Genomic DNA, 24,801 nt, shown 5'->3' with positions numbered 1-24,801 from the left:
CTCCTGAACAATTGTATCCAAGTTCGTCACACCTTCAGTGAGAATAGGAAATTGGCTGAGCCCCATCTCAAATTAAAGAAATACCTGGATGGGATTATAGACCTCCTATCAATTTGACCATATATTGGAAAAAATGGGTCAAATACGGTAACTAGGGCATTAATAGACACTGGGGCAAAGGCCTCCCTAATATACGGAAACCTTGATAAGTTTAAACATGGAACTCCTATTACCACCACAGGACTGGGAGGGGCTGAAGTATCATCCAGAGAAGTCAAACTAACATAGTACCCATTCCTGAATACATCATTGAAATAGATAATAATTAGAGATATGACTCTAAATGTACCTGATGGGAGATAGCAATTTGTAGTAAGGAAGATAGGAATTAATACAGTTTTAGTGGATAAAATAAGAATGGACCCAATCACTTTACCTGAACTTTCTGAAGTAGTGACTTTAAAGCAATATCTTGTGCCAGGTGGGCAAGATGAAATTATCAATACTATAAAGGAATATGTTGAGGCAGAAGTGTTAGTTCCTACAACCACTCAATGGAATAATACTGTCTGGCCAGTATGTATGAAAGTCAGATGGGACATGGAGGATAACAGTGGATTATACACAATTGAATAAGGTGACTCTTCCCTTGTATTCTACTGTTTCAGATACCATTGCTTTAATAGAAAGGATCCAGAAATATGATGAAACTTGTCATGCAGGTATAGATTCAGTCAATGCTTTCTTTACTATTCCAACAGATTCTAAACAATGGGACCAACTTGCTTTCATTTGGCAGCGCCAACAATATATTTTTACACATTTGCCACAAGGATATCTGCACAGCCCCCTATTGGTCATAGGATTGTGGCTGAACATTTATATCAGTTAGAGCTACCTGGTGTACAGTACACCCACTATATAGATAATATTATGATACAGTGAAAAAATGTAAAAGAAGTGGAGAAGAGTTTGACACTTTTCATTGAGCATATGAAAAGCAAAGGGTGGAAGATTAAACCTGCAAAGATTCAAGGGCCAGCTCAAACTGTAAAGCTTTCAGTTATACAATGGAATAAGTGGCCGTGAGAGATTCTCCCATGTCTGACAAAAGATTCAGGAGTTTCCTATACCCACCAATAACAAAGAAGCCCAAAATTTATAGGATTATTTGGATATTTACAACATCACATACCACATCTAGGACAAATTTTGACACCCTTATATTAGATTACTAGGAAAAAATATGAAGCTGATTGGGGACTTGAGCAGAGTAAAGCTTGAAGAAGTAAAGGCCACCATACAATAGGCCACAGATTTATGGCCTATACAAATTGGCCCAGTGGAATTACAAGTGACTGTACAGGATGAATATGAAAACTGGAGTTTATGCCAAAAACAGCAAAGTTGAAATGTACCCTTAGGATTTTGGTCTGGGAAACTCCCTTCATCTGGAATTCAATATACCCCTTTTGAAAAGCAGTTGTTAGTTGCTTATTGATTGGGCTTTGGTAGAGACTGAACAGCTGATTTGGGAGCATGAGATAATATTAAGACCTGTTATCTCAATTATGACCTGAGTAATGAGTACTCCAGCTTATCACAGAATTGGACATGCTCAAGAGACTTGCATAATTAAGTGGAAATGATATATTCAAAATAGATCTAAAACAGGCAAAAGTGAAGTTTCTGCTTTACATGAATCTATAGCAAACATAAGTACTGAGGGAAATGACACAGCCCCTGAACCAAAGCAATAGTTGGTACAGTCCTTGGTAAAATGGAATGAGAGATGTGATGGATTAACTGAAGAACAAAAGAGATATGCATGGTTTACTAATGGGACATCAAAATATTTGGCCCACAAAAGACATTGGAAAGTAGTAGCCTATAACCTATGTACTAGGCAGACTTTGGAAAGTACTGGGATAGATGGAAGTAGTCAATATGGTGAACTTATGGCAGCATGCCAAACTATCAAAACAGAACAAGGAGGACAGTGTCATCTATTTACTGATTCATGGGTGGTAGATAATGGGTTAGTACATGGATGCCCATGTGGAAAAATCAAAATTGGGAAATTCATGGCAAACAAGTCTGGGAAGATATATGCGACATGTCTTTGGCCACTAATTTGTCAGTTTTTCATGTAGATGCTCACATAGCCCTCACCACACCAGATTATAGGATTATTTGGATGTTTGCAACATCACATACCACATCTAGGACAAATTTTGACATCCTTATATAAGATTACTAGGAAAAATATGAAGCTGATTGGGGCCAAATATTTTGATGTCCCATTAGTAAACCATGCATATCCTCATGAATACAATGCACACTCTGATCGACTAGCAAAGATTGCTACTCAACATATTGCCTGTACTCTGACACCAACTGATGATCCTATACTAGCAAAAGGGGTCCAACAAATGGCAGGCCATTTAGCGGTCCAGGCCACACACCAGTGGGCACAAGACTGAGGTATTACTATCTCTCATTCACTGTTAAAACAAGAAGCAGAGGAATATTATACATGTCAGTTGGAAAAGGAACAAACTATTCTTCAAATAGTAACTGCAGAGCTAGCAAGGGGAAAAGTACCAGCCCAAATTTGGAAAATAGATTATATTGGTCCACTACCCCAAGATAAAGGGTGTAAATGTATATGTACTTGTGTTAACACATATTCAGGTGTAATAGTGGCTTGCTCTTATGAGAATGCTACTCAGAAAAACACCTATAAAACTCTAGATATCATAAGTCTATATTATGGAACCCCAATGCATATCCAAAGTGACAATGGGTCTCATTTCAAAGGTAATGAACTGAAGAAATATTGTGTATTAAACTACATAGAATGGAAATATCATATTCCATATTATCCACAAGCATCTGGGTTAATTTAAAAATGAATGGATTATTGAAAGAACAGTTAAGGAAGTTAAGTTCTAATAATTCTTATCAATATTGGAAAGATAATTTGTTCACTGCTTTGTGTAATTTGAATAATAGAACATTAGGAGGAAGTACACCTCTAGCCAGTATGATGCCCCAAAATTTGCAAATAAGAAAACAACAAACACATAAGATCCCAAATATTGAGTATTGGACTGTGAGGCCAGATGTCCCAGCACCTTATGCCGAAGCACCTGGTTCAGCAGGATATGATTTACATTGTTTAGAGAACTTTAGGTTGGACAGAAAAGAAATAAGAAAAAGTTGTACTGCAATATGTATGAGAATCCACAAAAATCATTTTGGACAGATATTACATAAATCTGGATTACCAGATCAAGGAATACATGTATTGGCTGGAGTGATAGAGTCTAATTATCAAGGAGAAATTACAGTCACATTCCAAAATTTAGGTGAAGAACCCATACAGTTTTATAAAAATGATACAATAGTTCAAGTAATTATTACCCCTTGTGAAACAATACTCCTTATGGAAACTGACCCTCCTTCTAAAATAACTAGCAGAGGAACTGAAGCATTGGGTTCTAGTGAGAGAATGAAAGTGAGAGCTAAAGTATGGGTAAAATGGAAGCTAGACCATGTTCCAAAGGTTGCCATGATTATAGCACATGGGAAAGATCATACTGTAATTGTTGTTTATTCAGGAGCCCAAGTCAATTCTCCAAGCATCCTCACTCACTTTGCCTTTCTCCAGGTGGCACAGCTTTTTGGTGGCCCTAATATAAGGAGAAGAGAAGGAACCAAGTCAGTGTGGGCGGGTGGAACAGAATTGGGCAGAATAACACTTGTTCTCACTCTCCCTGAGGAATCAGGGTTTTAAAAGACATCCAATGGAGAAAGAAACCTGAGCACATATGGAAAGCCCCATAGGTTTATTAAATTGGTGAGAAGGAGGAATCAGGGCAATGAAAAGGTAGCTTCCTTGGCTGTGGGAAGTGCCCAGATGGGATGTCACAAGAGAGGGAAATGAGGCCCCAAGGAGCCCAGGACCTCCTCGAGGGCCCAGCACACACCAGGAACAAACCAGCTTTCTCCGTCTTTGGAGCTGATGAAAGGCTTTCAGATGGGCAGAGTTTCATATTTAGGGAATCGTGCATCATCCTCGTTATGAATAAATTGAGCATCATCTTCTCCTTACAGATGTGAAAACTGAGTCAGAGGGAGCCAAAGGGTCATTCAATGAGTCAAATCTGGTTCAGTTGTCAAACTGCAAATCCAAAGGTCTTTCCCTGACACAGACTTCTTTAATTTAGCTGGAGGTTTCAGAGAAGTCTTTGTGGGGAAACTGTTCACTTCTCACCTTGGATGGAATGGGTCCAGGAAATACCTGCTCCAGCCCACAGCTAAGCTGTGCCTACCGTGATCCTTCAAAGACTCATGCTCAACAGCAGGAGGGGGTGCAGGAGGGTCCACAGAGCAGAGAAGTGCAGCAGGCTGGCTGGCAGCAGGAGGACACCCCACAGGCCCCAGGCTTGCAGGACACAGGCACACTCAGAGCTGTTTTGCAGCAGACAGGTAAGAAACAGGCAGACTGGCAGGCACTGGGCATGCAGCAGGCAGACTGATAGGGGTTGGGCACACAGCAGACAGACTGGCAGGGATTAACCTGACAGCAGGGGGATTTGTAAGGGCTGCCTCCACATCATAAGGAGGAGCAACTACCAGCTCCAAAGACTGCCTGACAGGTGGTCACCACGGGGCAGGTTGGGCAGCACAGCAGGACCACACAGGAGGCCGGGCAGCAGCAGGAATGAACACAACAGATGGGCATGGAGCAGGTCAGCTGGCAGCCAGGGTAACAGCTGGTATGGCACATGGTGTCTGGGGTGGGTGGGATCTTAGGAGAGGAGCAGAGGAGGAAGGATGGCTTTGGACAATTCCTTCCCCCAATGAAGTTTTTATAGCCCTCTGCCAAGTGTGCGTGTGTGTGTGTGTGTGTGTGTGTGCGCACCACAGTAACAAACACAGCAGATGCCTTCCTTATTTTCTTTACTAGCACCTTATGAGCCTGTTGTGGTGCTTCCTAAATACAGATCATGGAATCTCACACCTAGTTAGAAGGAACCCTTAGAAACCTTCTAATCTGATCCTTTCATTTTATAGATGAGGAAACTGAGACTCAGAAAGGTACAGTGAGTTCCCCAGGATCATGACCTGAGATTAGGCCTCAACCTTTTATCCTTCAGTCCATGGAAACAACCTCCTGCTCCTCTGGGCACTCTACTTTGCTCTTTCCAGATAGTCACTAAACTATCTGGTCACATCCTTAAGCCAAGTGTGCCCTTCCTTCTGAGTAATTCACCCTGCCAGGCTGTTAGTGCTGAGGGATGCAGGGCTACAAATCATTAATGATTAGAGAGATGCAAATCAAGACAACTATGAGGTATCACATCACCTCTATCAGGTTGGCTAATATGACAAAACAGGAAGACGATAAATGTTGGAGAAGATGTGGGAGAGTTGGAACATTAATTCAACCATTCTGGAGAGCAATTTGGAACTATGCCCAAAGGGCTACAAAAATGTGCATACCCTTTGACCTAGCAAAATCACTTCTAGGACTATATCCCAAAGAAATCATAAAAATGAGAAAGGGTCCCATGTTTACAAACATATTTATAGCAGCTCTTTTTGTAGTGGCAAAAAACTGGAAATCAAGGTGCTGCCCATCAATTGGTGAATGGCCGAACAAGTTGTGGCATATGAATGTAATGGAATACGATTGTGCTATAAGAAATGATGAACAGGAAGACTTCAGAGAGGCCTGGAAGGACTTAAATGAACTGATGCTGAGTGAAAGGAGCAGAACCAGGAGATCATTGTACTCAGCAGCAATCAAAGTGTGCAAAGAATTTTTCGGGTAGACTAAGCCCTTCACAGCAATCCAAGGACCTAAAACATTCCCAAAGGACTCTTGAGGCAAAATGCCATGCATATCCAGAGAAAGAACTATGGAACTGGAAAGCAGACTGAAGCACAATATTTTCTCTTCTGTACTGTTTTGTTTTGTTTGGGTTTTTCTCATGGTTTCTCCCACTCATTTTAATTTTTCCAGGCAACATGACTAATTGTGAAAATGTGTTTAATAAGAATGTATGTGTAGAACCCATATAAGATTGCATGCTGTCTCAGGGAGGAAGGGGAGAGGGAGGGGGAGAAAATATAAGATTTACGGAAGTGATTGTAGAAAACTGAAAACAAATTTAAAAAAAAAGAGAAAAATCATGCATTGCCTTGAGGTTTCCAGGGTACTCTTTCCTCACTGGGCAGTGAGCAGTGCAGGTGGAATTAGCCCCTCTTACAGCTGAGGAGCCTGAGGCACTGTGGTTTGGGCACCTTGATTGGAATCAGCAAGCTGGCCAATGAGCTTTTGTTGAGTACCAAGCACTGGAGAGCTCCTGAAAGTCTTCCACTGGCTGGTGCTTGGGTCCTTGGGCTGGCCTGGACACCAGCTCCCCCAGTCTACATGACTTGGAGCTTCCCCTGCATGGAACATTGCTTGGATACTCTAACCCCAAGGCATCACCCCTACTCTGAACCCCAAGCTCATCTGCCTCCCCATACCAGACATGGGGCAGCTGCCAGGCTCCATCTTGAAGTATGAAGGCTCCTTTTAGTGCACAGTGGCTACCTCCTCAGAAGGCCATTGTGCTCCTGAGAGTAAGGTTACACCTGGGAGTTCTTCATCTACCTCTGACAGAAACTGTGCTCACCTCACACAGAAACTGTGCTCACCTCACACAGCTGCTTGAGGTTTGTGTCTAGGTCAGAGGACTGGTCCAGAAACAAACAGCTTGGCATCTTTCAGGGCACTTGGAAACTCCTTGGCCCTCCCCAAAAACTCTCTCCTCCATTTACATTCTGGATCCACCAGCTCCACCTGCAGTCTGTCCATTCAGTCCAACTCAGCAGCTGTGTAGTAAGTGGCTCCTGTGTGCAGTGCTGGGCTTGAGACTGGCCCAGTCTTCCCACAGTGTCTGCCCTCAGGGAGCACCCTTCCAATCAGGGTCTAGAGTGGGTGGGGATTGGAATTGGACCTGTCATTTCAATGGTAACCTACAACCTAGTCTTGAAGCATTGTCCCCAAGTTTTGGGGAGCCAAGTGGCTGGGCCAGGTAGAATTTAGTGCTAGTTTTTCTGACTTTCAGAACCCCTGACAACTAGAAAAGCAAGGAATTCTCTACTTGGGAAGTAGCCTCTGAGCAGAACCCAGAAATAAGCTAAAGTTTCTCAGAGGTGGGGGGGGGGAGCCTTGGGCTGAGGGAGGGGCAAGGGGGAGAAGGGAAGCCTAGGGTGGGGAGGGGCTGTGGGGTAGCCAGCTCAAGGCCACCAGAACTAGGTGGCATCACTGTCTGAGAACTGATGCTCATACTCAGTGGACTAGCCTTCCAGAGACATGGGGAAAAGAACTTTTTTTTTTATCTCTGTTTTTTCCTGCATGGATTTCCCATTTGCCCTCTTTGGAGTAATCTCCCACCTCACCGAGAGACATCTGTCATTATCTCCCACTTTCATCTTCCAGGGAGACCCTCTTCCACTTGAGGTCTGCCATGGACATGCTCTAGAACTGGGACCAGCACCACCATAGTTTATACCAGGCTTGACTTGAATAATCAGATGGCCACTGACAGAGGAGAGCCCTGCTTTGCAAAGTCAAATGCTTACTTTGTGATAAGCGAGGCAAAAGCCAGGAGCTTTGTTCTCTGCACCACTGAGTCAGGCGTGTGACCTTAAAAAGGTGGTCTGCTGTGGCTAGCCCCTCCTCCTTGTGATGAAAGATGCTGGCCCTTCAGTTACGTAGCATTTGGGCTGGTTCTGTTGGGATTTTTTTTTTTTTTGAGGATCCCAATCTACTCCCTAACTCCAAACGCCATCTTTTTCATGTCTTCCTTGTGACGTCACACACCCTACAACATCCAAAGAGACGAAATATTCTGGAATCTAGAGGAACAGGTCAGGAACACGGAGGCGTGGGCGTGGGCTGCGGGGCTCCCAGTGACTTCCCAAATATGGGAAGTGGAGGCGGGGACAGCGCTCCGGTGCTGTGTGACTCAGCCAGGTGGGGCAAAAGGGGCGTGGTCTCAGGGACTCCCCCGCCCAGCAACCAGGGGGTAGAGGGAGACAAGAGGAGTGAGCCGACCTGGAGGCTCTGTGGGAGAACATGAAAGGGCCCAGGATGAGAAGCCCTGGATGATTCTCAGTCCACACACCTGAAGGGAGTGGACATAGGACGAGCCATTGAAAGGTTGGAACTTGGCTATCAGGCGAGAAGGACCGAGGGTGCTTTGCTCAGAGGGTTGAGGGGTGAGCCGCTGGCCTTGAAGAAATCTGGTTTTATCTGGAGGTCCTGGAACCAAGATAGCCTTTCCCCAGGAAAAGAAGGCTGATAAACAGAGGCACCAATTACTCTCAAAAGCTTGCTTTGGTGATCTGAATCAACTCTCACAGGAAGGTATGCCTCAAGTTAATAAGGTGTTGGGAGGAAACATGGAGAAAACAAGAAGGAAGAAAAGCCACTGTGTGGCTGTGACACTGCGGGGTATAAAAGCCTGGTAACAAGAAATGAGCTGTCCAAAGCCATCCCTCCTCCTCTGCTCCTCTTCCAAGATCCTACCCACCCCAGATACCATGTGCTGCACCAGCTGCTCCCCTGGCTGCCAGCCAACCTGCTCCATGCCCATCTGCTGCAAGTCCGTCTGCTGTGTCCGTCCCTGCTGCCGCCCACTCTCCTGTGTGGTCGTGCTGTGCCGCCCAGCCTGCCCCGTGGTAACCAGCTGCCAGGCAGTCTGTGGACCTGGCATCTGCTCCCCCTCATGCTGTGGAGGCAGCCCCTGCCAATCCCCTTGCTGCCAGGCTGGTCCCTGCAGCCCTGCCTGTTGTGTGTCCCGCCCCTGCCAGTCTGCCTGCTGCTTGCCTGTCTGTTGCAAACCCACTGTGTGTGTGCCCATATGCTGTAAACCTGTGGCCTGTGGGGTCACCTCCTGCCAGACGACCTGCTGCAAGCCAGTTTCCTACACAGCCTTGGTCTGCAAACCCTCCTGTGTCCCCTCCTGCTGCTGTTGAACAGGCCATCCTCTCAGAGATCAATGAGATGAGACAGGAAAACATCTTGCCTGGGGTCATGGTGACCACAGCTCTGCTGATCCCCTGGAACACTAGATGCCTTCACTGGCCACACAAAGCAGGGCCGGTAATCAGAGCAAAGACCCTCATAGGAAGCCATTTGGCTCTGCTAATCATCCACTTCACCTGAGGCCAGGTCTCATCTCTTGCCTTGGCAAGAAGCAACATCAAGCTAATAAATCAATGTGATCTGCCATTTATATAGTATTTCTCTTTCTTTTCCTTCACTTCCACTAGCACCCCCATGCCACCCCTATGTCAGTTTTCAGTAGACTACTGGGAACATGCTGGGAAACTGAGTCCAAGGTTTGGAGAAAGGACATATAATGAGTCAGTCAACAAGTTTCTGTTGAGGACTGACTACATGGCAGGCCCTGAACTAAGCTTGGGGGACACAAAATACAAAAACTGACCTTGACCTCGAAGACCTTACATTCTAATGGAGAGATACAGGGCAATCAAGTATAAATGGAAGGTGATCTCCAAGAGAAGGCTCTAGCATTAGGGTGGGGGTGGGGGGACAGGAAAGGTCACCTTCTGAAGGTGGGACTTGAGCTGAATCTCACAGGAGACAAACTAGAAGGCAGAGATGAGGAGAGAGTGTCCCAGGCAGGCAGGGCAGGGGGCAACCAGAGCAAAGCCAGAGAAGAAGATGGAGCATTGCCTCAAGGAAACTCGAGGAATGAGGTTGCAGAGGGGGCTGAGGATGGTCTGAGTGAGATGGGAAGGTAGGAAGGGACCAGATTACAAAGGACTTTCAATGTCAAACAGGGATTTCTATTTGATCCAGGAGGTAACAAGCAGCCCCTGGAGCTTCCTGAAAAGAGGAGGGATGTGGTCAGACCTCTGCTTCAGGGAAATCCCTTTGACAGTTGAGAGGTGAGTGGTCTGAGTGGGGAGAGATGAGGGAGCTATTATAAAAGTCCAAGTGAGAGGGAAGGAGGGTCAGCACTGAACAGAGGCTGTAGGAGTAAAGAGGGCTGTGTGGATAAGATGCTGTGAATGAAAATGCCACAAAATACAGCAATGGAATGGGCATGTGGGTAAGACTGAAGAAGTGAGAATGATACCTGGTTGTCAAATCTGGGTGACTGGGAGGATGGTTGTGCCTTCCACGGTAATAGGAAAGTGGGGGAGAAGGAATGGTTTGGGAGCAAAGGTAATGAGTTCCTTTTTTTATTTTGGACGTTTTCAGTTTGAAAAGCTTCTGGGCCAATCATTCAGAGATGCCCAATGGGTTGTTGGCAATGCATAACCTTAGTTCAGGAGAGAGGTTGCTGTGGATGTGAGTCACCCATCTGAGCCCATGGAAACCGCCGACATCCCCCAGTCAGTGGAGAGAGAGAAGGCAGAGCCCAGGACGAAGCCATAGGAGACACACTGAGGGGCAGACTGGAGAGCCAGCAGAGAGCAGTGGGCTGGAGGATGAAAACAAAGACTGAAGATGGGTCAAAGATCCCCTTGCCACGTCCCATCTACTCTGTGCTGTCTTAACTATACCTGGCTATCCTCAGGTCCATGTCTCCCATTAGAACAGCAGAGCTTGGAGGGCAGCATCGCTTCTGACTTCCTTTGTATCCCAACCTCTTAGCAAGATTGGCACCCCTTCAGCAACCTGAGGGCATAGCTGGTACCCCCAGGAGGAGGTGACAAGTCTATCCCAAACTCAAGCAGTCCTTTGACTCTCTCTGACTGTAACTGTCAGAAGGGGGATTCCCTAAGAAAACGTGTCTCCTTTAAATCTGTTATAGGAATACACAGTCAATCAATTGATCAAAAACCTTTTGTAAAGCATCCATGTGCTAGGCACTAGGAACATGAAGATAAAACTTTCCTCATGAGGACCAAAAGTCCAGGAGTAGAAGCAGGCATCATGCCACCAGTCTTGCTTCCAGACTGGCCCTCTTCGCTGACATCTAGAGCTAGCTGAGCTGAAACAGCAAGGCGTAGTGGAGAAGGGACAGGAGGCAACAGGGGACCAGCCCGCACCACTGGCTGGGCCACTGTCTCTCCTCAGACCCTAATGGAGACAGCCTAGGCCCCCACGCCCAAGAGACTTGGAAACAGCAGGGTTTCTGGTCCAGAACTCTCAGCATCCTCCTAGAAGGGAGCCCCAGGGAGAGACAGCTGGGGGACTGAAAGCCCCTGCAGGGACTGCATTGACTGAAGACCCAGGAGGGAAAGTCCTTCTGACCAGAGTCCCGGGCTGGAATGGGCTTAGCTGAGAAGTGGAGAGGATTCCATCCGTAGGATCGAGATTAAAGAAGAGGCTTGGCCAAGTGCTTTGCTGCTGCCCCTACAGACCCAGAGACCTTGCCCTGGGTGTTGTTGCCTTCCCTACCAGAATGAGAGCTCCGGCAGGGCAGGGACAGTCTGGCTTTTCTCTTTGTATCATAATGCACCTTATTTATTTATTCTAATGGGGTGACAAGAAGGACATAGAGAAATGTATGCAGTATTAATATAAAAAAAAATACATATATTATTAAGGGAGTTTGGGAGTGAATGCACCAGCAGCTGGGGGATCAGGAAAGGTTTCATGTAAATGGGCCTGAGGCGTATCTTCAGGAAAAAGGAGACTTTAGGAGGTGAAGGAAGGAGGGAGGGCATCCCCGGCATGACTGTCAGTAGAAAGGCACAGAGATGAGAGATGAAGGGGTGGGCATTAGTAATACAGCGCTGAGCTGCATTGCAGGATTTGGAGGGGCAGGAGTGTCCAGTAGGGTTGGAAAGAGATATTGCCTTATGTCCCTCCTCAAGGCCTAGAGTTCAGGGAGGTGCACCCACTCCCCATGGAAGCTTTCCCACAGGTTCTCTTCCACTTCCTGGTGCTTATTATTTTTTATCCCATGCCATTCTCATTCTCCAGCTTGGCTTAATCCAAGTCAATGGGGGACAAGTATGGGAAGCCTTTTTCCTGCCAACAGCCCCTACACTGTGCCTTTCTTTGGTCCTCCAGCTTCCTGTGACTCCTTTTGTCTACTTCTCTCAGGTAAGGACCTTCTCTTGTTGGATGCTGAGGCTGCTTCCTGGGCATCCCCTCTCACTCCTTTCAATTCCAAAACCTCTCTCCAAGTCTCTGACACTGAGCAGTCCCACTATGTGTTGCTGAGATCCTGCCACCTCCTGTGTTCTCTAGCACATTGCCTCCACCATCAGTCCCCCAGCTCTCTGGTCTTTACTTTCTCCCTCTCTACTCCTTCTCTACGTGTTGCTTCGAAGTGTGCCCAAACCTCCGCCAGCCTTCAAAACCTCCCTTGGACCTGACCATCTGCTCAATCATCTTCCAGTCTGCCTCAAACTCCTAGAAAAAGTCACTTTCCCTAGCGGCCACTTTGTACTCTTTCACTCATTCTCTAACCCCTTACAATCTATCTCCACCAAAACTGAACTGAATCCGTTCCCTCTAACCAATTGAATTGTACTTTCTGTGTCCATCTTTCTCTACTGCTCTGTAGCATTGGGAACTGTTGACCAGCCTTTCCTCCTGAACACTTTCTCCTCCCTGAGTTTTTTGGAACTATTATCCTGTGCTTCTTCTCCTACCTGACCACTCCTCCTTCATCTCCTCTGCTGGTTTATCATCCTGATCGCACTCCCCAAGACTCGGTCTGACATCCTTCACTATTCTCTGTATTCCAGAATGGTAACTTCACCAGTTCTCATAGGCTTGACCATCATCTCCAAATCCACAAACCAAATCCCAATATCTCCCCTCAGCATCAGTCCTACCTCATTACCTTCAAATCTGAAGATTCAAACTACCTATCGGTAGACATCGCCTGTCCAAAACAGACCTTGCTTTCTGCCCTCTTTCCCAGAACCCAACCCTTCTTCCATGCTTGGCTATCAGTCCCTTTAGTGGGAGGTTGGGTCAGGGTCAGACTGCCTGAGCAGGCATCCTTCCACATGGAGGAGTCCAGGAGAAGTCTGATGGTGCGTTGGGGATACTAGAACCCATGTGACCATCCTGTAACTGGTTATAGTAGAAAATCCTCTGTGGTGAAGGGAAGGATCTTGGATTAGATTATGAGGCATTCCAAACAGCCATTCAGCATTGATCATTTTTTCTCTGTTGCCTCTTTGCTTTTTCTTTCTTCCTTGTCTTTCTTTAGCTAAGCTCTGATGATATGAAAGCACCTAATGAGAGAACCATACCAGACAGGGTTGTGGGACCACTCTTCTTGCTACTCCAAGATGATCTGACCCCTGAAAAGTGGGACCTCTTGGGACTATCATCATCAGACATCCTGACCTCCCTCTTTAGTGAATCAATTATCCTTCCTAAAGTCAGTATTCACACTTAAGGATGTGGTGAAAGTAAGGCAAAATAAGGTAAAATAATCAGGTTCCAAATCAACAACAGAATTCAGAAGACACAAGTCCTAGCACCTGACAGCCAGACCATGATGCTCATTGCTGACTGGCCCTTCCTTTCACTCAGAGATTGCCAAACCCACTGACTTACTTTCAGCCTCAGCTTTGCCTTCAGGGACACAAGAAAACCCAGGTCAGAGCACTATCACCTCAATACACTAGCATGCCCAGACATGTGTGTGCTCACAAACACACATGCACACAGGCACACACACATGTGCACCCACACATACACACAAGCACAAGCATGATGGGAGAGATGTTGTTGGGCAGCTGCTCATCTCCTGGACAATGTCACCATCACCTAATGATGGACCCGGAGGGAAGCAGCCAGCCGTAAACAACAACGGGGAAGCAGGCTCCGTCCCCCAGGGAACATCCTCCTGCAGAAGGGATATAAAAACCCACCAGGCTACACCACCTTCACACACAGCCCCCAGCTGCCTCACACACACACAGACCTACAAGCACAGTCCCAGTGAGGCTCCAGCTCCTACCTGCAGCAGCCCCTCCCTCACAGCCCTTTGCCCCTCTCTGCTGCCCAACGCTCCCCCACGCAGCTGCTCCCACCATGGCAAACACCTGCTTTTCTGGGTCCTGTGTTCCCACAAACTCAGCTGTCTCTGTCTGCTCCAGTGACAGGAGCTGTGGCAGCAACGTCTGCTTGCCCAGTTCTTGCACGGGCTCCTCCTGGCAGCTGGATGACTGCCCAGAGAGCTGCTGTGAGCCCAGCTGCTGCAGCCCCTGCTGCTGCCCAGCGCCATGCTGCCCACCGACCTGCCCCCTGACCCTGCTGTGCCGTCCAGTCTGCTGCGTGCCCGCCACCTGCCAAACAGCCTGTGAACCCAGCCCCTGTCAGCCTGTCTGCACCTCCTCCTGCTCCCCATCCTGCTGCCACACATCCAGCTGCCAAGCCCCTACCTGCTGCGTGCCTGTCTGTGCACTGCAGTCCTGCTTCCGCGTCCCTGTGTGCTACAAGCTCAGCTGTTGTGGGACCGCAACCTCTTGTCCAGTGTCCTCCTGCTGCCAGCCCAGCTGCTGCCGCCCTCCCTGCTGTGTGTCCCTCGTCTGCCGGCCTGTGTGCAGCCCACCCACCTGCTGTGTGCCTCTCTCCTGCACACCCTCCTGCTGCACCAACACATCCTCCTCCTCTTGCTGCTGTGCACCCTCCTGCTGTCCCGCCCCCACCTGCTGCTGCCCTTCCTCCTCTGTGTCCCTCATCTGCCGCCCCACCTGCTGCAAATCTGTCTGCTGTACTAACCCCTGTGGCCAAAAACCTTGTTGCTGACCACAGGGCACTTGTTCCACTCCACTCCTATCCAAATTGTCTGCCTCCTGAATCCAGCCTCTAACATCAGCCTGAACATCTGGCCAGCATCACCCCAAAAGGAATTCAGTCTACCAAGCTACACCTGTGCACCTCACCCACCCCAGGTGCTGGCAGAGTCTCTCACCAATCTTCTCCCACCTATGGCTGACCCCCATCGTAGCTCCTGCTTTCACATATACCTAGCTCAGTGTACATCATCCCAGTACTGCCTGCAGCTTTCAGACCCTCCTTAGGTTCAAACTGTGCAAAGGATGACCCCATTCTGGGACACACCATGTAATAAACTGCATCAATCCACCTTCCTGGCCTCTAATTTGTCCTCTTTCCTTATCCTGGATGCACAATATGGAGTCAGAGGAGGGAGGCTCCAATAACACACAAGACTGCCTGGGGATACGAGAATGCCACATGAGATAGCAATCTAGTGACCTCCACACCATGCACAGACATCAACGTGGTCCTGCCAGGTCCTGCCCTGACCCATCCCTCTCCATCCCACACTGGGCAACATTCACATTGCTGTTCTCTTGCCTTAGGACACTTCTCCTGCTTCACACACCTGATCTCATTGTGTCTAATTTAAAGGCATGATACCCAGTAACCTCGGTCCCAGCACCTCCTCTAGAGCCTCAGTCTGAGTGCAGTCAATTCATGGTAGGATGAAGATAGCCAGAAAATGTTCTCTTGGTTTGGATATCTTCTTACTCCTCCTCATCGAGCTGGGACACCCAGGCCCACATGCAAAAATGACTATGTTGTAGGGCCTGATTCACAGCAGAGCAGCCCTGGCACATGCAGCCACAGCCAGAGAGATGCCTCTTGCAGTCAGTCTCTTCATTCCCAGCATCCAAGCAGCCTCCATAACCCTCTGCTCAACCAAAGCCCAGACAGCTCAGTCAGCACCACCAGGACAATAGAGCCCCAAACCGCACTGTACTGGTTAAGAGCTGGTTTACATCTCAGGGCAATGACAAGTTCCAAAGGAACCCTCTGTGTGCAGAAACAGAAAATGAAGTCAGAGGCGGGACAGAGGCACTATGGTCCATCAAGACAGGTCCCCTTGGTTGCAGTCTACAAGACCAAGGACACCTCCACATGAACACACATGTAGACTCATACAGAGAGACATGCTGCTCCATCCCTCTCTTCATGGTGACTCCCACTTTTCCTGCCAAGGAAGAGAACTCTTGTCTTCAGAAAGGTACAGTGTCCTCAACAAAGGCACAGACAGGGTCGCTGTCACTTGGCCCACTAAGGGGATGGAGGGTGTTTTTCTTTATGGATACATTGTTAATGAGGCTGCCAAGCTGTCTGTTCCCCAGAGGAGGGAGAGAGACCCAAACTGGGAGGAAGCCTGACCTCAGGAGGAGGATCTTTGCAGACAGGTCTTAGGGAGGACTTGAAAACTGTGCCCAGGAATGTGGAAGAACATTAGACAGGAAAGAGCGGAAGCTTGTTGATCTTCTTCATCAACAGCAGAATGGACAGAGAAATGGGATAGATGCAGATGCTGGCATGTTTGAGGAAACCCTGAAAAAGTAGCCAGAAGTGCCCTCCATGGAGACATGGGAACTCCTGTGACCTGAAGGACGTCTGGGAAGCCCATGGACCATGGAGCCCATGGGGACTTGGAGAGGGGACAGTGACAAGCATGCAGAAACTCCACTGTCTGCCAGTGATTGTGCCAGGGCTCAGGAGCTAAGGTCAAAAGTGAGACAGTGACTGCTCTTGGGGGTTGGCATCATACTAGAAACACAGGATGAAGATGGACAAGTACATTCCAGGTTATTTCAGAGAAACAGAGGGCACTGGGATCTGTAGGGATCAGGAGGGGATTCAAGAGGGAGGTGATACAAGAACTCATTCTCAGAGGAAGCAGGAGGCCCTGGGAGGCAGAGGGAAGGAGGGAGAGCACTCCAGGCATGGGGGACAGTGTGGGCAAAGGCATGGAGTGGGGAGATAGCATGTTGTGTATAAGGTACATAAGCAGGGTAGTCTGACTGAAAGAGAGCAGGACAAAGGAAGTAACAAAGAATGAGACTGGAAAAGAAGGAAGGGGGCAGCTTGGGAACCTTTTCCAATGTACTTTCTTCCCAAGGCCACTGAAGCATCATGAGTTCAGGAGACAGTGGTGAGTCCTAGATTCCATTTACCTTGGGGTCTCCAAGACTAGAAATGGTGCCTTTCAATTTAGGGTCAGGAAGAAGAGACAACCTTGCCCCTAGTGCCAGCTCTTCTTTTACATTCTCTTAGGTCAGAACACCATGCATGCCCAGGGCAATATTCCTCATTCCACATACTCAGCAGTTCTGAAACCTCTGCATGACTTTTTGGGATGCAGTCTGTGAGTCCAATTGTGAAAAAGCCATAAAATACAGTAACAAGTGAAAAACCATAAAAATTTGAACTCTGAGGAAAAGAGGAAGCCCAAATATAATAACCTGCATACAGTCAAAGCTTAGACATTCAATTATATTTTGGAGTCAAAACTGAAGATATTATGATCTATGAAAGCAAAAATAAGAATATGTTGACCCATATAAGACTGGGACAATATACAAACCTATGTTTGGGCATAACAAACCCAAAGGTAAAAACCCAAATTGATTAAACTACTACCTGCAATCAGTCTTGAGCTCCTTGACCTCTTCCTTTGGTATAAAAAAAAAAATGCCCGATATGGGGTGTAAAAGGTTCCCCTGCCAGGGGAATTCCAGAAATTACAACTGGGATAGTCAGCCAGGATACCAATGGAATGCCAAGAGGGAGGTGAGGTTGGCTAGGAAGGTAACAAGACTGGTGGCTGACATGGGACAGCCCTTGTTGATGCCAATAAATGGAGCCGCCACCAAGGCTCTTTTTCTTTCCCCATCTCCCTTCCTCAATGACTGCAGCAGCCTCAGAGGAGTGGGTGGACAGGAGGGAGGGAGAAAGAAAATATTTTCAGGTTATGATTGGTCAAGCAAGTAGAGGACGGTGAGAGACGTGTCAGGTCAGAATAAGAAAGAAATAGGACATGTGTAGTTTAAAAAGGGATTATCCCACCAGAGGGAAAAGTAAATAGAAGAAAAGGAAAGAAACGTTAAGCAGGCAGGAATGAGAGAAACACGGGCAGAAATAAAGTTGTAATCTGTTTGCACAAATAGTGTGAACAGAGGATTTGAGAATAAATGTTTTAGAAATTTTTAAAAAGAAAAAAACTTACTATCATTTTAAAACTCCAGCAGGAAACCACCTGCATTTTCATGATTATCACGAGGCAGGTTTGGGACTGTGTCGACGAAAGCTTCAGGGTAAAGAGAGGAAAGAAACAAAATAAGACATGCACTTTGGAATAAAGTGGCACATGATCCTTTCCTGACTCACAAAAAGAGAAAAGGATTGTGTGAATTGGGAAACAACCAAAAGGTAACTGAGTTGATTGGAATATCTAGCTAGAATTGAGGGAGTCTTACAAACTAAAATTAAGTACTGGTAAATTTTAAATTAAGTTTTTAAATTGAGATGTGTGTTAAAATTGGAATTATACTATATAAATTATACAAATGTATTATATTATATAAAACTAAATTATGCGAGACTTCTATTCATAAGCAGAAATCATAGAGAGCTACGGGTAAATTGATCCTCTATATAATCTTTCTGAAACTGTAAAACAGCTTTGAACTAAATTAAAACACGCTCTTAAGTGCTATGATTGTGGTAGATTAAATCATAATATCAGATTACAATAATTGGCTGTGGATTGACTGGAAATAGTGGACCCCATAATGTGTAATGATTGGAATAAGGAGTATTTGTGAAAAATATAACATTATAGTCAATATTAAAATCATAACCCCAGGTTCTGTGTAATACAATTTGGGACACAGATGTAGGTAATTGAATTCATTCTGGTCACATTTCAAGTGAAATATCTCTCTCCTAATTTGATGTTTAAGATAAGTCAGAATTTATTATACTATTTAGCACTAAGATCAATTGGGAAAATATGTAGATCTGAGATTTGGTAATTGAGTGACTCTAAGCAAGTTCCCTCAGTTTGTCTCACATGATTGGAAGGTACTTAATACAGTGCCTGGAAGAGAGCAGACACTATAAATGCTAACCATTATCAGTTCCTTAATTGGATGTGACCAGTACACAATGCCAGTGGTGATGAGAGGCCTGATTTTTCTATGTAGGTTAATTTTGGGAATTCATTCAACAGAAATGAAGTCACCTCATCAGTAATGGGTTTGTTCCAAGTTTCAAATAGTAATATTTTTTCAAACTGGTAAATTTTTGTATCAGTTACGTCAAGTAACTTTTCTTAACTTGGACGTTATTAGAGTATGGACTGAAAGAAACTAAAAGATGGTGGGAAAATTGTTTAAAATTAGTTATGTCACTTTATCAGCCCTGTTAACCGTCTTATACTGTGTATGGAAAGGAGATGAGGTGAAAGCCTTATCTAGATTGGATCTGGCTGTTCAGAGCAGTCCTCCTTGGAGTATAAGGGTGTATAAAAGGATTAGTCTCTTTCACCTTGGGGGTGGGGTGTTGGTGTCAAAGAACACAGTCCACAGCAACTCTTAGGGTAGATCGGGCGGATACCCCCAACTCCTCTCCCTTAGGAAGATGGCTAAGGATGCTGCTAAGTGGGGTTATAGTGGGTGACCACAGGCCCCAGGTGCCAGTAACCATATACTGGAATCCTGAACATAAACAAACAATGTCTGCTCTGGTATATATCTGTACAACATCCACGATGCAATATGGGAAGCCCAAAGGACATACTGGGAAGTGGACAGCCATAGAAGGATAGAGGAAAAATCAGTCAGGACAAAACACACTAAATTAATACTAAGACTAGGGGACTTGACACCCAGAGAGTATGTGATTTACATCAGTCCAGAGAAAGAATATATCATGGGGTGGGCAGGGGCATCAGGATCAGTCCCTTCTCTTAGGTCCCTGTCCATTCTCTATACTTTGTGAGCTTGCCAGATCCTTGGAAACCAACTGTGTGAGCAAGGTCATCAGCCCTGGGAAAAGAGCCTGTCTGGATTATGGAGTTACTAAACAATGAACTTGGCTTGCTGAGAATTTGCAAGTTTATCTACGATATGGAAATGATTTCTAACAATAGGTCTTTAAAGGATAAATTTAAATTTGAGAAGGAAAGAAAAATAAATGAAAAATTTTAAGTGAAATCTTTTATGTATGTGAGTCCTGATAAATTTTTATTGCTTATTGCAATTCCATGAGAGCAAAAATAATGTATCTAGCCCTAAACTGAGGTTAATGAAACTTGCCATTTGAGGTAAAAGCTCTTGGAACTGTAACAGATTTTGTTTTGAGGTTTGAATTCAGGTATAGTTATCTGATGGATCATAGCTAGTAATCCACAATTTGGGAGCAATAACACAAGCCACTCAGAGGGAATATGATCCTGAACTGTTACAGGTGGAGGTTGGCATCTGGGAAAAGCCAAGAGGACAATCTTGGCATCAGCCTGTGGTGAAATCCTCATGACTCAGTTTCTACATTCCTTTGAAAAGGAATGTTTCCCCCCCTAGCTATTCCTGAGTCTGAAATGATGTGAAATTTTACTGCATGATGGGATGCCAAAATGTGACTCTTACCTAAAATCAAACAGAGCTAAAAATGCTTTATCCTGTCATATATGTGCCGTCATGCTTAAGCCTGAAGGACCAGTTTGATTCTGGTATAACATGTCACTGTTTTTCCTTTTATAAAAAATTTATATAATCAGAGCAAGGGATCAGTAAGAGATATGATGTAATGGTAATTTAAATGGGAAGATCTTTCCCATTCATTAATAGGCCCACGTGACCTGCTTAAATCACATGGAAGCCTAAATCACATGTGGTGGGAGAATCTTGCTGAACAGGTGGAACAGGAAGAGTGGAGCAGAACTGAGAGGAAATTAAGGAGACCAGTTAGGGTGGAGTGAGGAGAGGACACAGGCAAGCAGGCACAACTAGGCTCATGAGTATTTGTTTGTGGGAAGGCCCCAGCAAGGGGTGAGGCGATTCTTGGGAAGACTTTGTCTCCTGCTGTAATAATGTGTATTGACTTCTTGATTACTATGACAGATTTGGCTTTCTGTTGTCTAAACAAATGTTTTTCTTCTCCCTTCTATATGAAGAGTCTGTTATACTTTGCAATTCAGAACTACGCCGGCATATTCACAGGCACCTTCAGTGCTGTGAATGTTGCCTAGGCAATATGTGAATATTACACTTGGCATCACAAACAGGATTGTAGGGTATAAAATCTCTATTTGGAGACAGTAAACAGAGGAAGAAACATATATCCCAGGATGGTAGGATTTACCTTATTCTTCTCTAGCAAAGGGATGGGCTAAAATCACTGGACCCTGTGAAAACTGGGAACCAAGGTTACAGGAGGGAGAACCCAGAGATTTGGAAAGGTGTTTGCAAGGAATACTAATAAAACCATGGAAAGAACTAGCCGGAGTGTGTAGGAGAGACTGGATTTTATTAACAGATTACTCTCTTATGTGTGAAAGCAGAGACAAGCTGTTGAAGGAAAAAATTCAAATGGAAAAAGAATTAGCTAGTTTGCATGGGAATTCTCAGCATTCAGAGCCTCCCTTAAAAGAGCAGGCTGGGGGAGGGCAGGTCTCAGGTGAAAAAAAAAAGGCTATATTCATTTAGCTCAGAAGTAGAAGGCTAGTAAAAAGAAGTATGCATATGACCTTTGTACAGACTCAACCTAGTTGTCACAGTGACAACTGCCAGAAGAGTGTGTGGGGAAAAAATGAAACAATGTTACAGAGGAGACTTCTCAGGAAGAAGCGCTCCCCATACTAAGGTAAAAATAAGAGAACCAAGTAGGAAACACAGAGTTTAAGGAGATAACTGAGGATTTTACTCACAGGTATTTTGAGGCAGTCCACCCAAAGGATGGGAGAATCATTCATGACTTGGGTGGTGAGAATCAGTGATGAAGGGCTGGAGGCATATATTTTGGGTGGTGTGGATTGCTTGAAATTTATAAGTATCCATCAGAATTCTTTTGTACAGCAGATTTTTAGAGATTACATACGCAAAGAGGTAACAATACAACTAATCTGTTAACTTTGGCTGAAGAAGAATGCAGTAGGCAGTATCCTACTGACTCTATATGGCCTAGTGGAGATAGAGCCTGGTATTCAATTCGGAACTGTATAAGAAAGTTAAAGGAGGAGGTAATAAAGACTGCCATAATGATGGGAAACACACATGCCTACGATGATACCTTCTTTGCCATTTCTCATAGGAATGTAATAGTGAAGATGGCTCCTCCTGCTTACAAGCTCCTGGTTTTGACTCTAATAATTAGGCAAATAGGGAACCCTCTTTCAGAGGTGCTGGAAAAGTTCACAGTAAGTGACTTAGGGTACTGGGGAAAAGATAAATTTCCTCAAGAGACAGAATAAATAACCAGTGGATTCAAAGTCAGAACAGAATGACAAGAATTGTTTACTGCTCTACTCAGAGCAGGGGTAGATTCTGGAAGCATAGATGGTATTCCAACTAATGAAGTATGTACCGAGGAAAGGGGTTTAATAGTAGATGGAAGAGCGAAGTAAGAACTGCCCCTACGGATCCTCCTGAACCCTTGTATCCAAGTTTGTTACACCTTCAGGAAGAATAGGAAATTGACTGAGCACCAGCCTAGGTTAAACAAATATACAGACGGGATTACAGAACCCATATCAATTTGACCATATTTTGGAAAAATGGATCAAATACTGTAACTAAGACATTAATAGATACTGGAATGGAGGCCTCTCTTATATATGGAAACCCAGATAAGTTTAAATATGGAACTCGTATCACCATCACATGACTGGGAGGAGATGAAATATCAGTCAGAGAAGTCAAACTAACAATGAAAATTGGATAGGTACGAAAGAAAGAATATACATTGGTAATAGTACCCACTCCTGAATACATCACTGGAATAGATATATTGAGAGTATGACTTTAAATTTACCTGGGGGGAGATGACAATTTGTAGTAAAGGAGATAGGAATTAATACAGTTTTAGTGGGTAAAAAATAAGAATGGACCCAATCACTTGACCTGAACCTTCTGAAGTAATTACTTTAAAGCAATATCTTCTGTCAGGTGGGCAAGATGAAATTACCAGTACTATAAAGGAATATGTTGAGGCAGGAGGGTTGGTCCTTATAATGACTCGATGGGATAGTCCTATCTGGCCAGTACAAAAGTCAGATGGGACATGGAGGATGACTGTGGATTAAAGACAATTGAATAAGGTGACTCCTCCGCTGTATGTTGCTGTTCCAGATACCATTACTTTAATAGAAAGGATCCAGAAATATCATGTAACTTGGTATGCAGTTGATTCAGGCAATGCTTTCTTTACTATTCCAATAGATTCTAAATAATGGGACCAATTTGCTTTCACTTGGCAGGGCCAACAATATACTTTTACACACTTGCCACAAGGATATCTGCACAGTCCCACTACTTGTGGGTGAACATTTAGATCAATTAGAGCTACCTGGTGTGGAGCTTACCCATTACATAGATGATATTAAGATACAGGGAAAAAACATAAAAGAAATGGAGAAGAGTTTGACAGTTTTAACAGAGCATATGAAAAGCAAAGGGTGGGAAATTAACCTTGCAAAGATTCAAGGGCCAGCTCAAACTGTAAAGTTTTGGTCACACAATGGAATAAGGGGCTGTGAGAGATTCTCCCACAAGCCCAGCAAGATTCAGGATTTTCCTATCCCCACCAAGAATTTACAGGATTATTTGGATATTGGCAACATCACACACCACATCTAGGACACATTTTGAAACCCTTATATAAAATTACAAGGAAAAAAATATGAAGCTGATTGGGGACTTGAGCAGAGTAAAGTTTGAAGAAGCAAAGGTCACCATACAATAGGCCATAGATTTATGGCCTATACAAATTGACCCAGTGGAATTACAAGTGACTATACAGGGTGAATATGAAAACTAGAGTTTATGCCAAAAACAACAAAGCTGAAATGTACCCTTAGGATTTTGGTCTAGGAAACTCCTTTCATCTGGAGTACAATATACCCCTTTTGAAAAGCAGTTAGGTGTTAGCTGCATATTTGGCTTTGGTAGAGACTGAACAACTGACTTTAAGTCATGAAGCAATATAAAGGTCTAAAATTCCAATTATGACCTAGGTAATGAGTATCCCAGCTTCTCACAGAATTGGACATGTGCAAAAGGCTAGCATAAATAAATGGAAATTATATCTTCAAAATAGATCTAAAACAGGCAAAAGGAGAGTTTCTGCTTTACATGAATCTATAACAAACATCCATACTGTGGGAAGTTATACACTCCCTGAACCAAAGCAATAGTTGGTACAGTCCTTGGTAAAATGGAATGAGGAATATGATGGATTGACGGAAGAACAAAAGAGATATGCATAGTTTACTGACGGAATAGCAAAGTATTTGGCCCACAAGAGACATTGGAAAGCAATAGCCTATAACCCACGTACTAGGAGGACTTTGCAAAGTACTGGGATGGGTGGAAGTAGTCAATATGCTGAACTTATGGCAGTACATCAAGCTGTCAAAACAGAATAAGGAGGACAGTGTCTTCTATTCACTGATTCATGGGTGATAGGTAATGGGTTAGCTACATGGATGCCCATGTGGAAAAATCAAAATTGGGAAATCCATGGCAAACAAGTATGAGGCAAAGAATTATGGGAAGATATATGGGACACATCTTTGGTTACTAATTTGTCAGTTTTCCCTGTACATGCTCACATGGCCCTCACCATGCCAGAATGAGAGTACAATGTACATGCTGATGGACTAGCAAAGATTGCTACTCAACATTTTGTCCTTCTGTACTAGTAAAATGGTACTAGCAAAATGAGTCCATCAAATGGCCAGCCATTTAAGGGTCCAGGTCACACACCAGTGGGTACAAGACAGAGGTATTAGTGTC

At 44.9% G+C, this 24,801-nt stretch overlaps 1 protein-coding gene and 1 long non-coding RNA gene across 2 annotated transcripts; one reads left to right on the top strand and one right to left on the bottom strand.

The window, feature by feature from the left end:
- Positions 1–3,600: 3,600 nt before the first annotated feature.
- On the bottom strand, positions 3,601–9,986 carry LOC140525434 (uncharacterized). The gene is made up of 2 exons (XR_011974041.1): positions 7,462–9,986; positions 3,601–3,695 (listed from the first exon to the last, which is right to left on the bottom strand). It is a non-coding gene; the product is annotated as an uncharacterized lncRNA (long non-coding RNA).
- A 3,358-nt stretch (positions 9,987–13,344) lies between these two features.
- On the top strand, positions 13,345–15,107 carry LOC140525433 (uncharacterized). The gene has a single exon (XM_072640854.1). It carries the CDS (start codon positions 14,051–14,053, stop codon positions 14,765–14,767), a length of 717 nt encoding a protein of 238 aa, XP_072496955.1. The 5' UTR covers positions 13,345–14,050; the 3' UTR covers positions 14,768–15,107.
- The last annotated feature ends 9,694 nt before the right edge of the window (positions 15,108–24,801 follow it).

This window comes from Notamacropus eugenii, chromosome 2 (genome assembly GCF_028372415.1).
Source record: "Notamacropus eugenii isolate mMacEug1 chromosome 2, mMacEug1.pri_v2, whole genome shotgun sequence".
NCBI classification, from domain to species: domain Eukaryota; kingdom Metazoa; phylum Chordata; class Mammalia; order Diprotodontia; family Macropodidae; genus Notamacropus; species Notamacropus eugenii.
Note: the sequence above shows the minus strand (reverse complement) of the source record. Positions and strands in the feature narration are given on the sequence as shown.

Bases quoted from the DNA above. Each gene is read 5' to 3' on its own strand.
- LOC140525433 (XM_072640854.1), top strand. From the start codon at position 14,051: ATGGCAAACACCTGCTTTTCTGGGTCCTGTGTTCCCACAAACTCAGCT.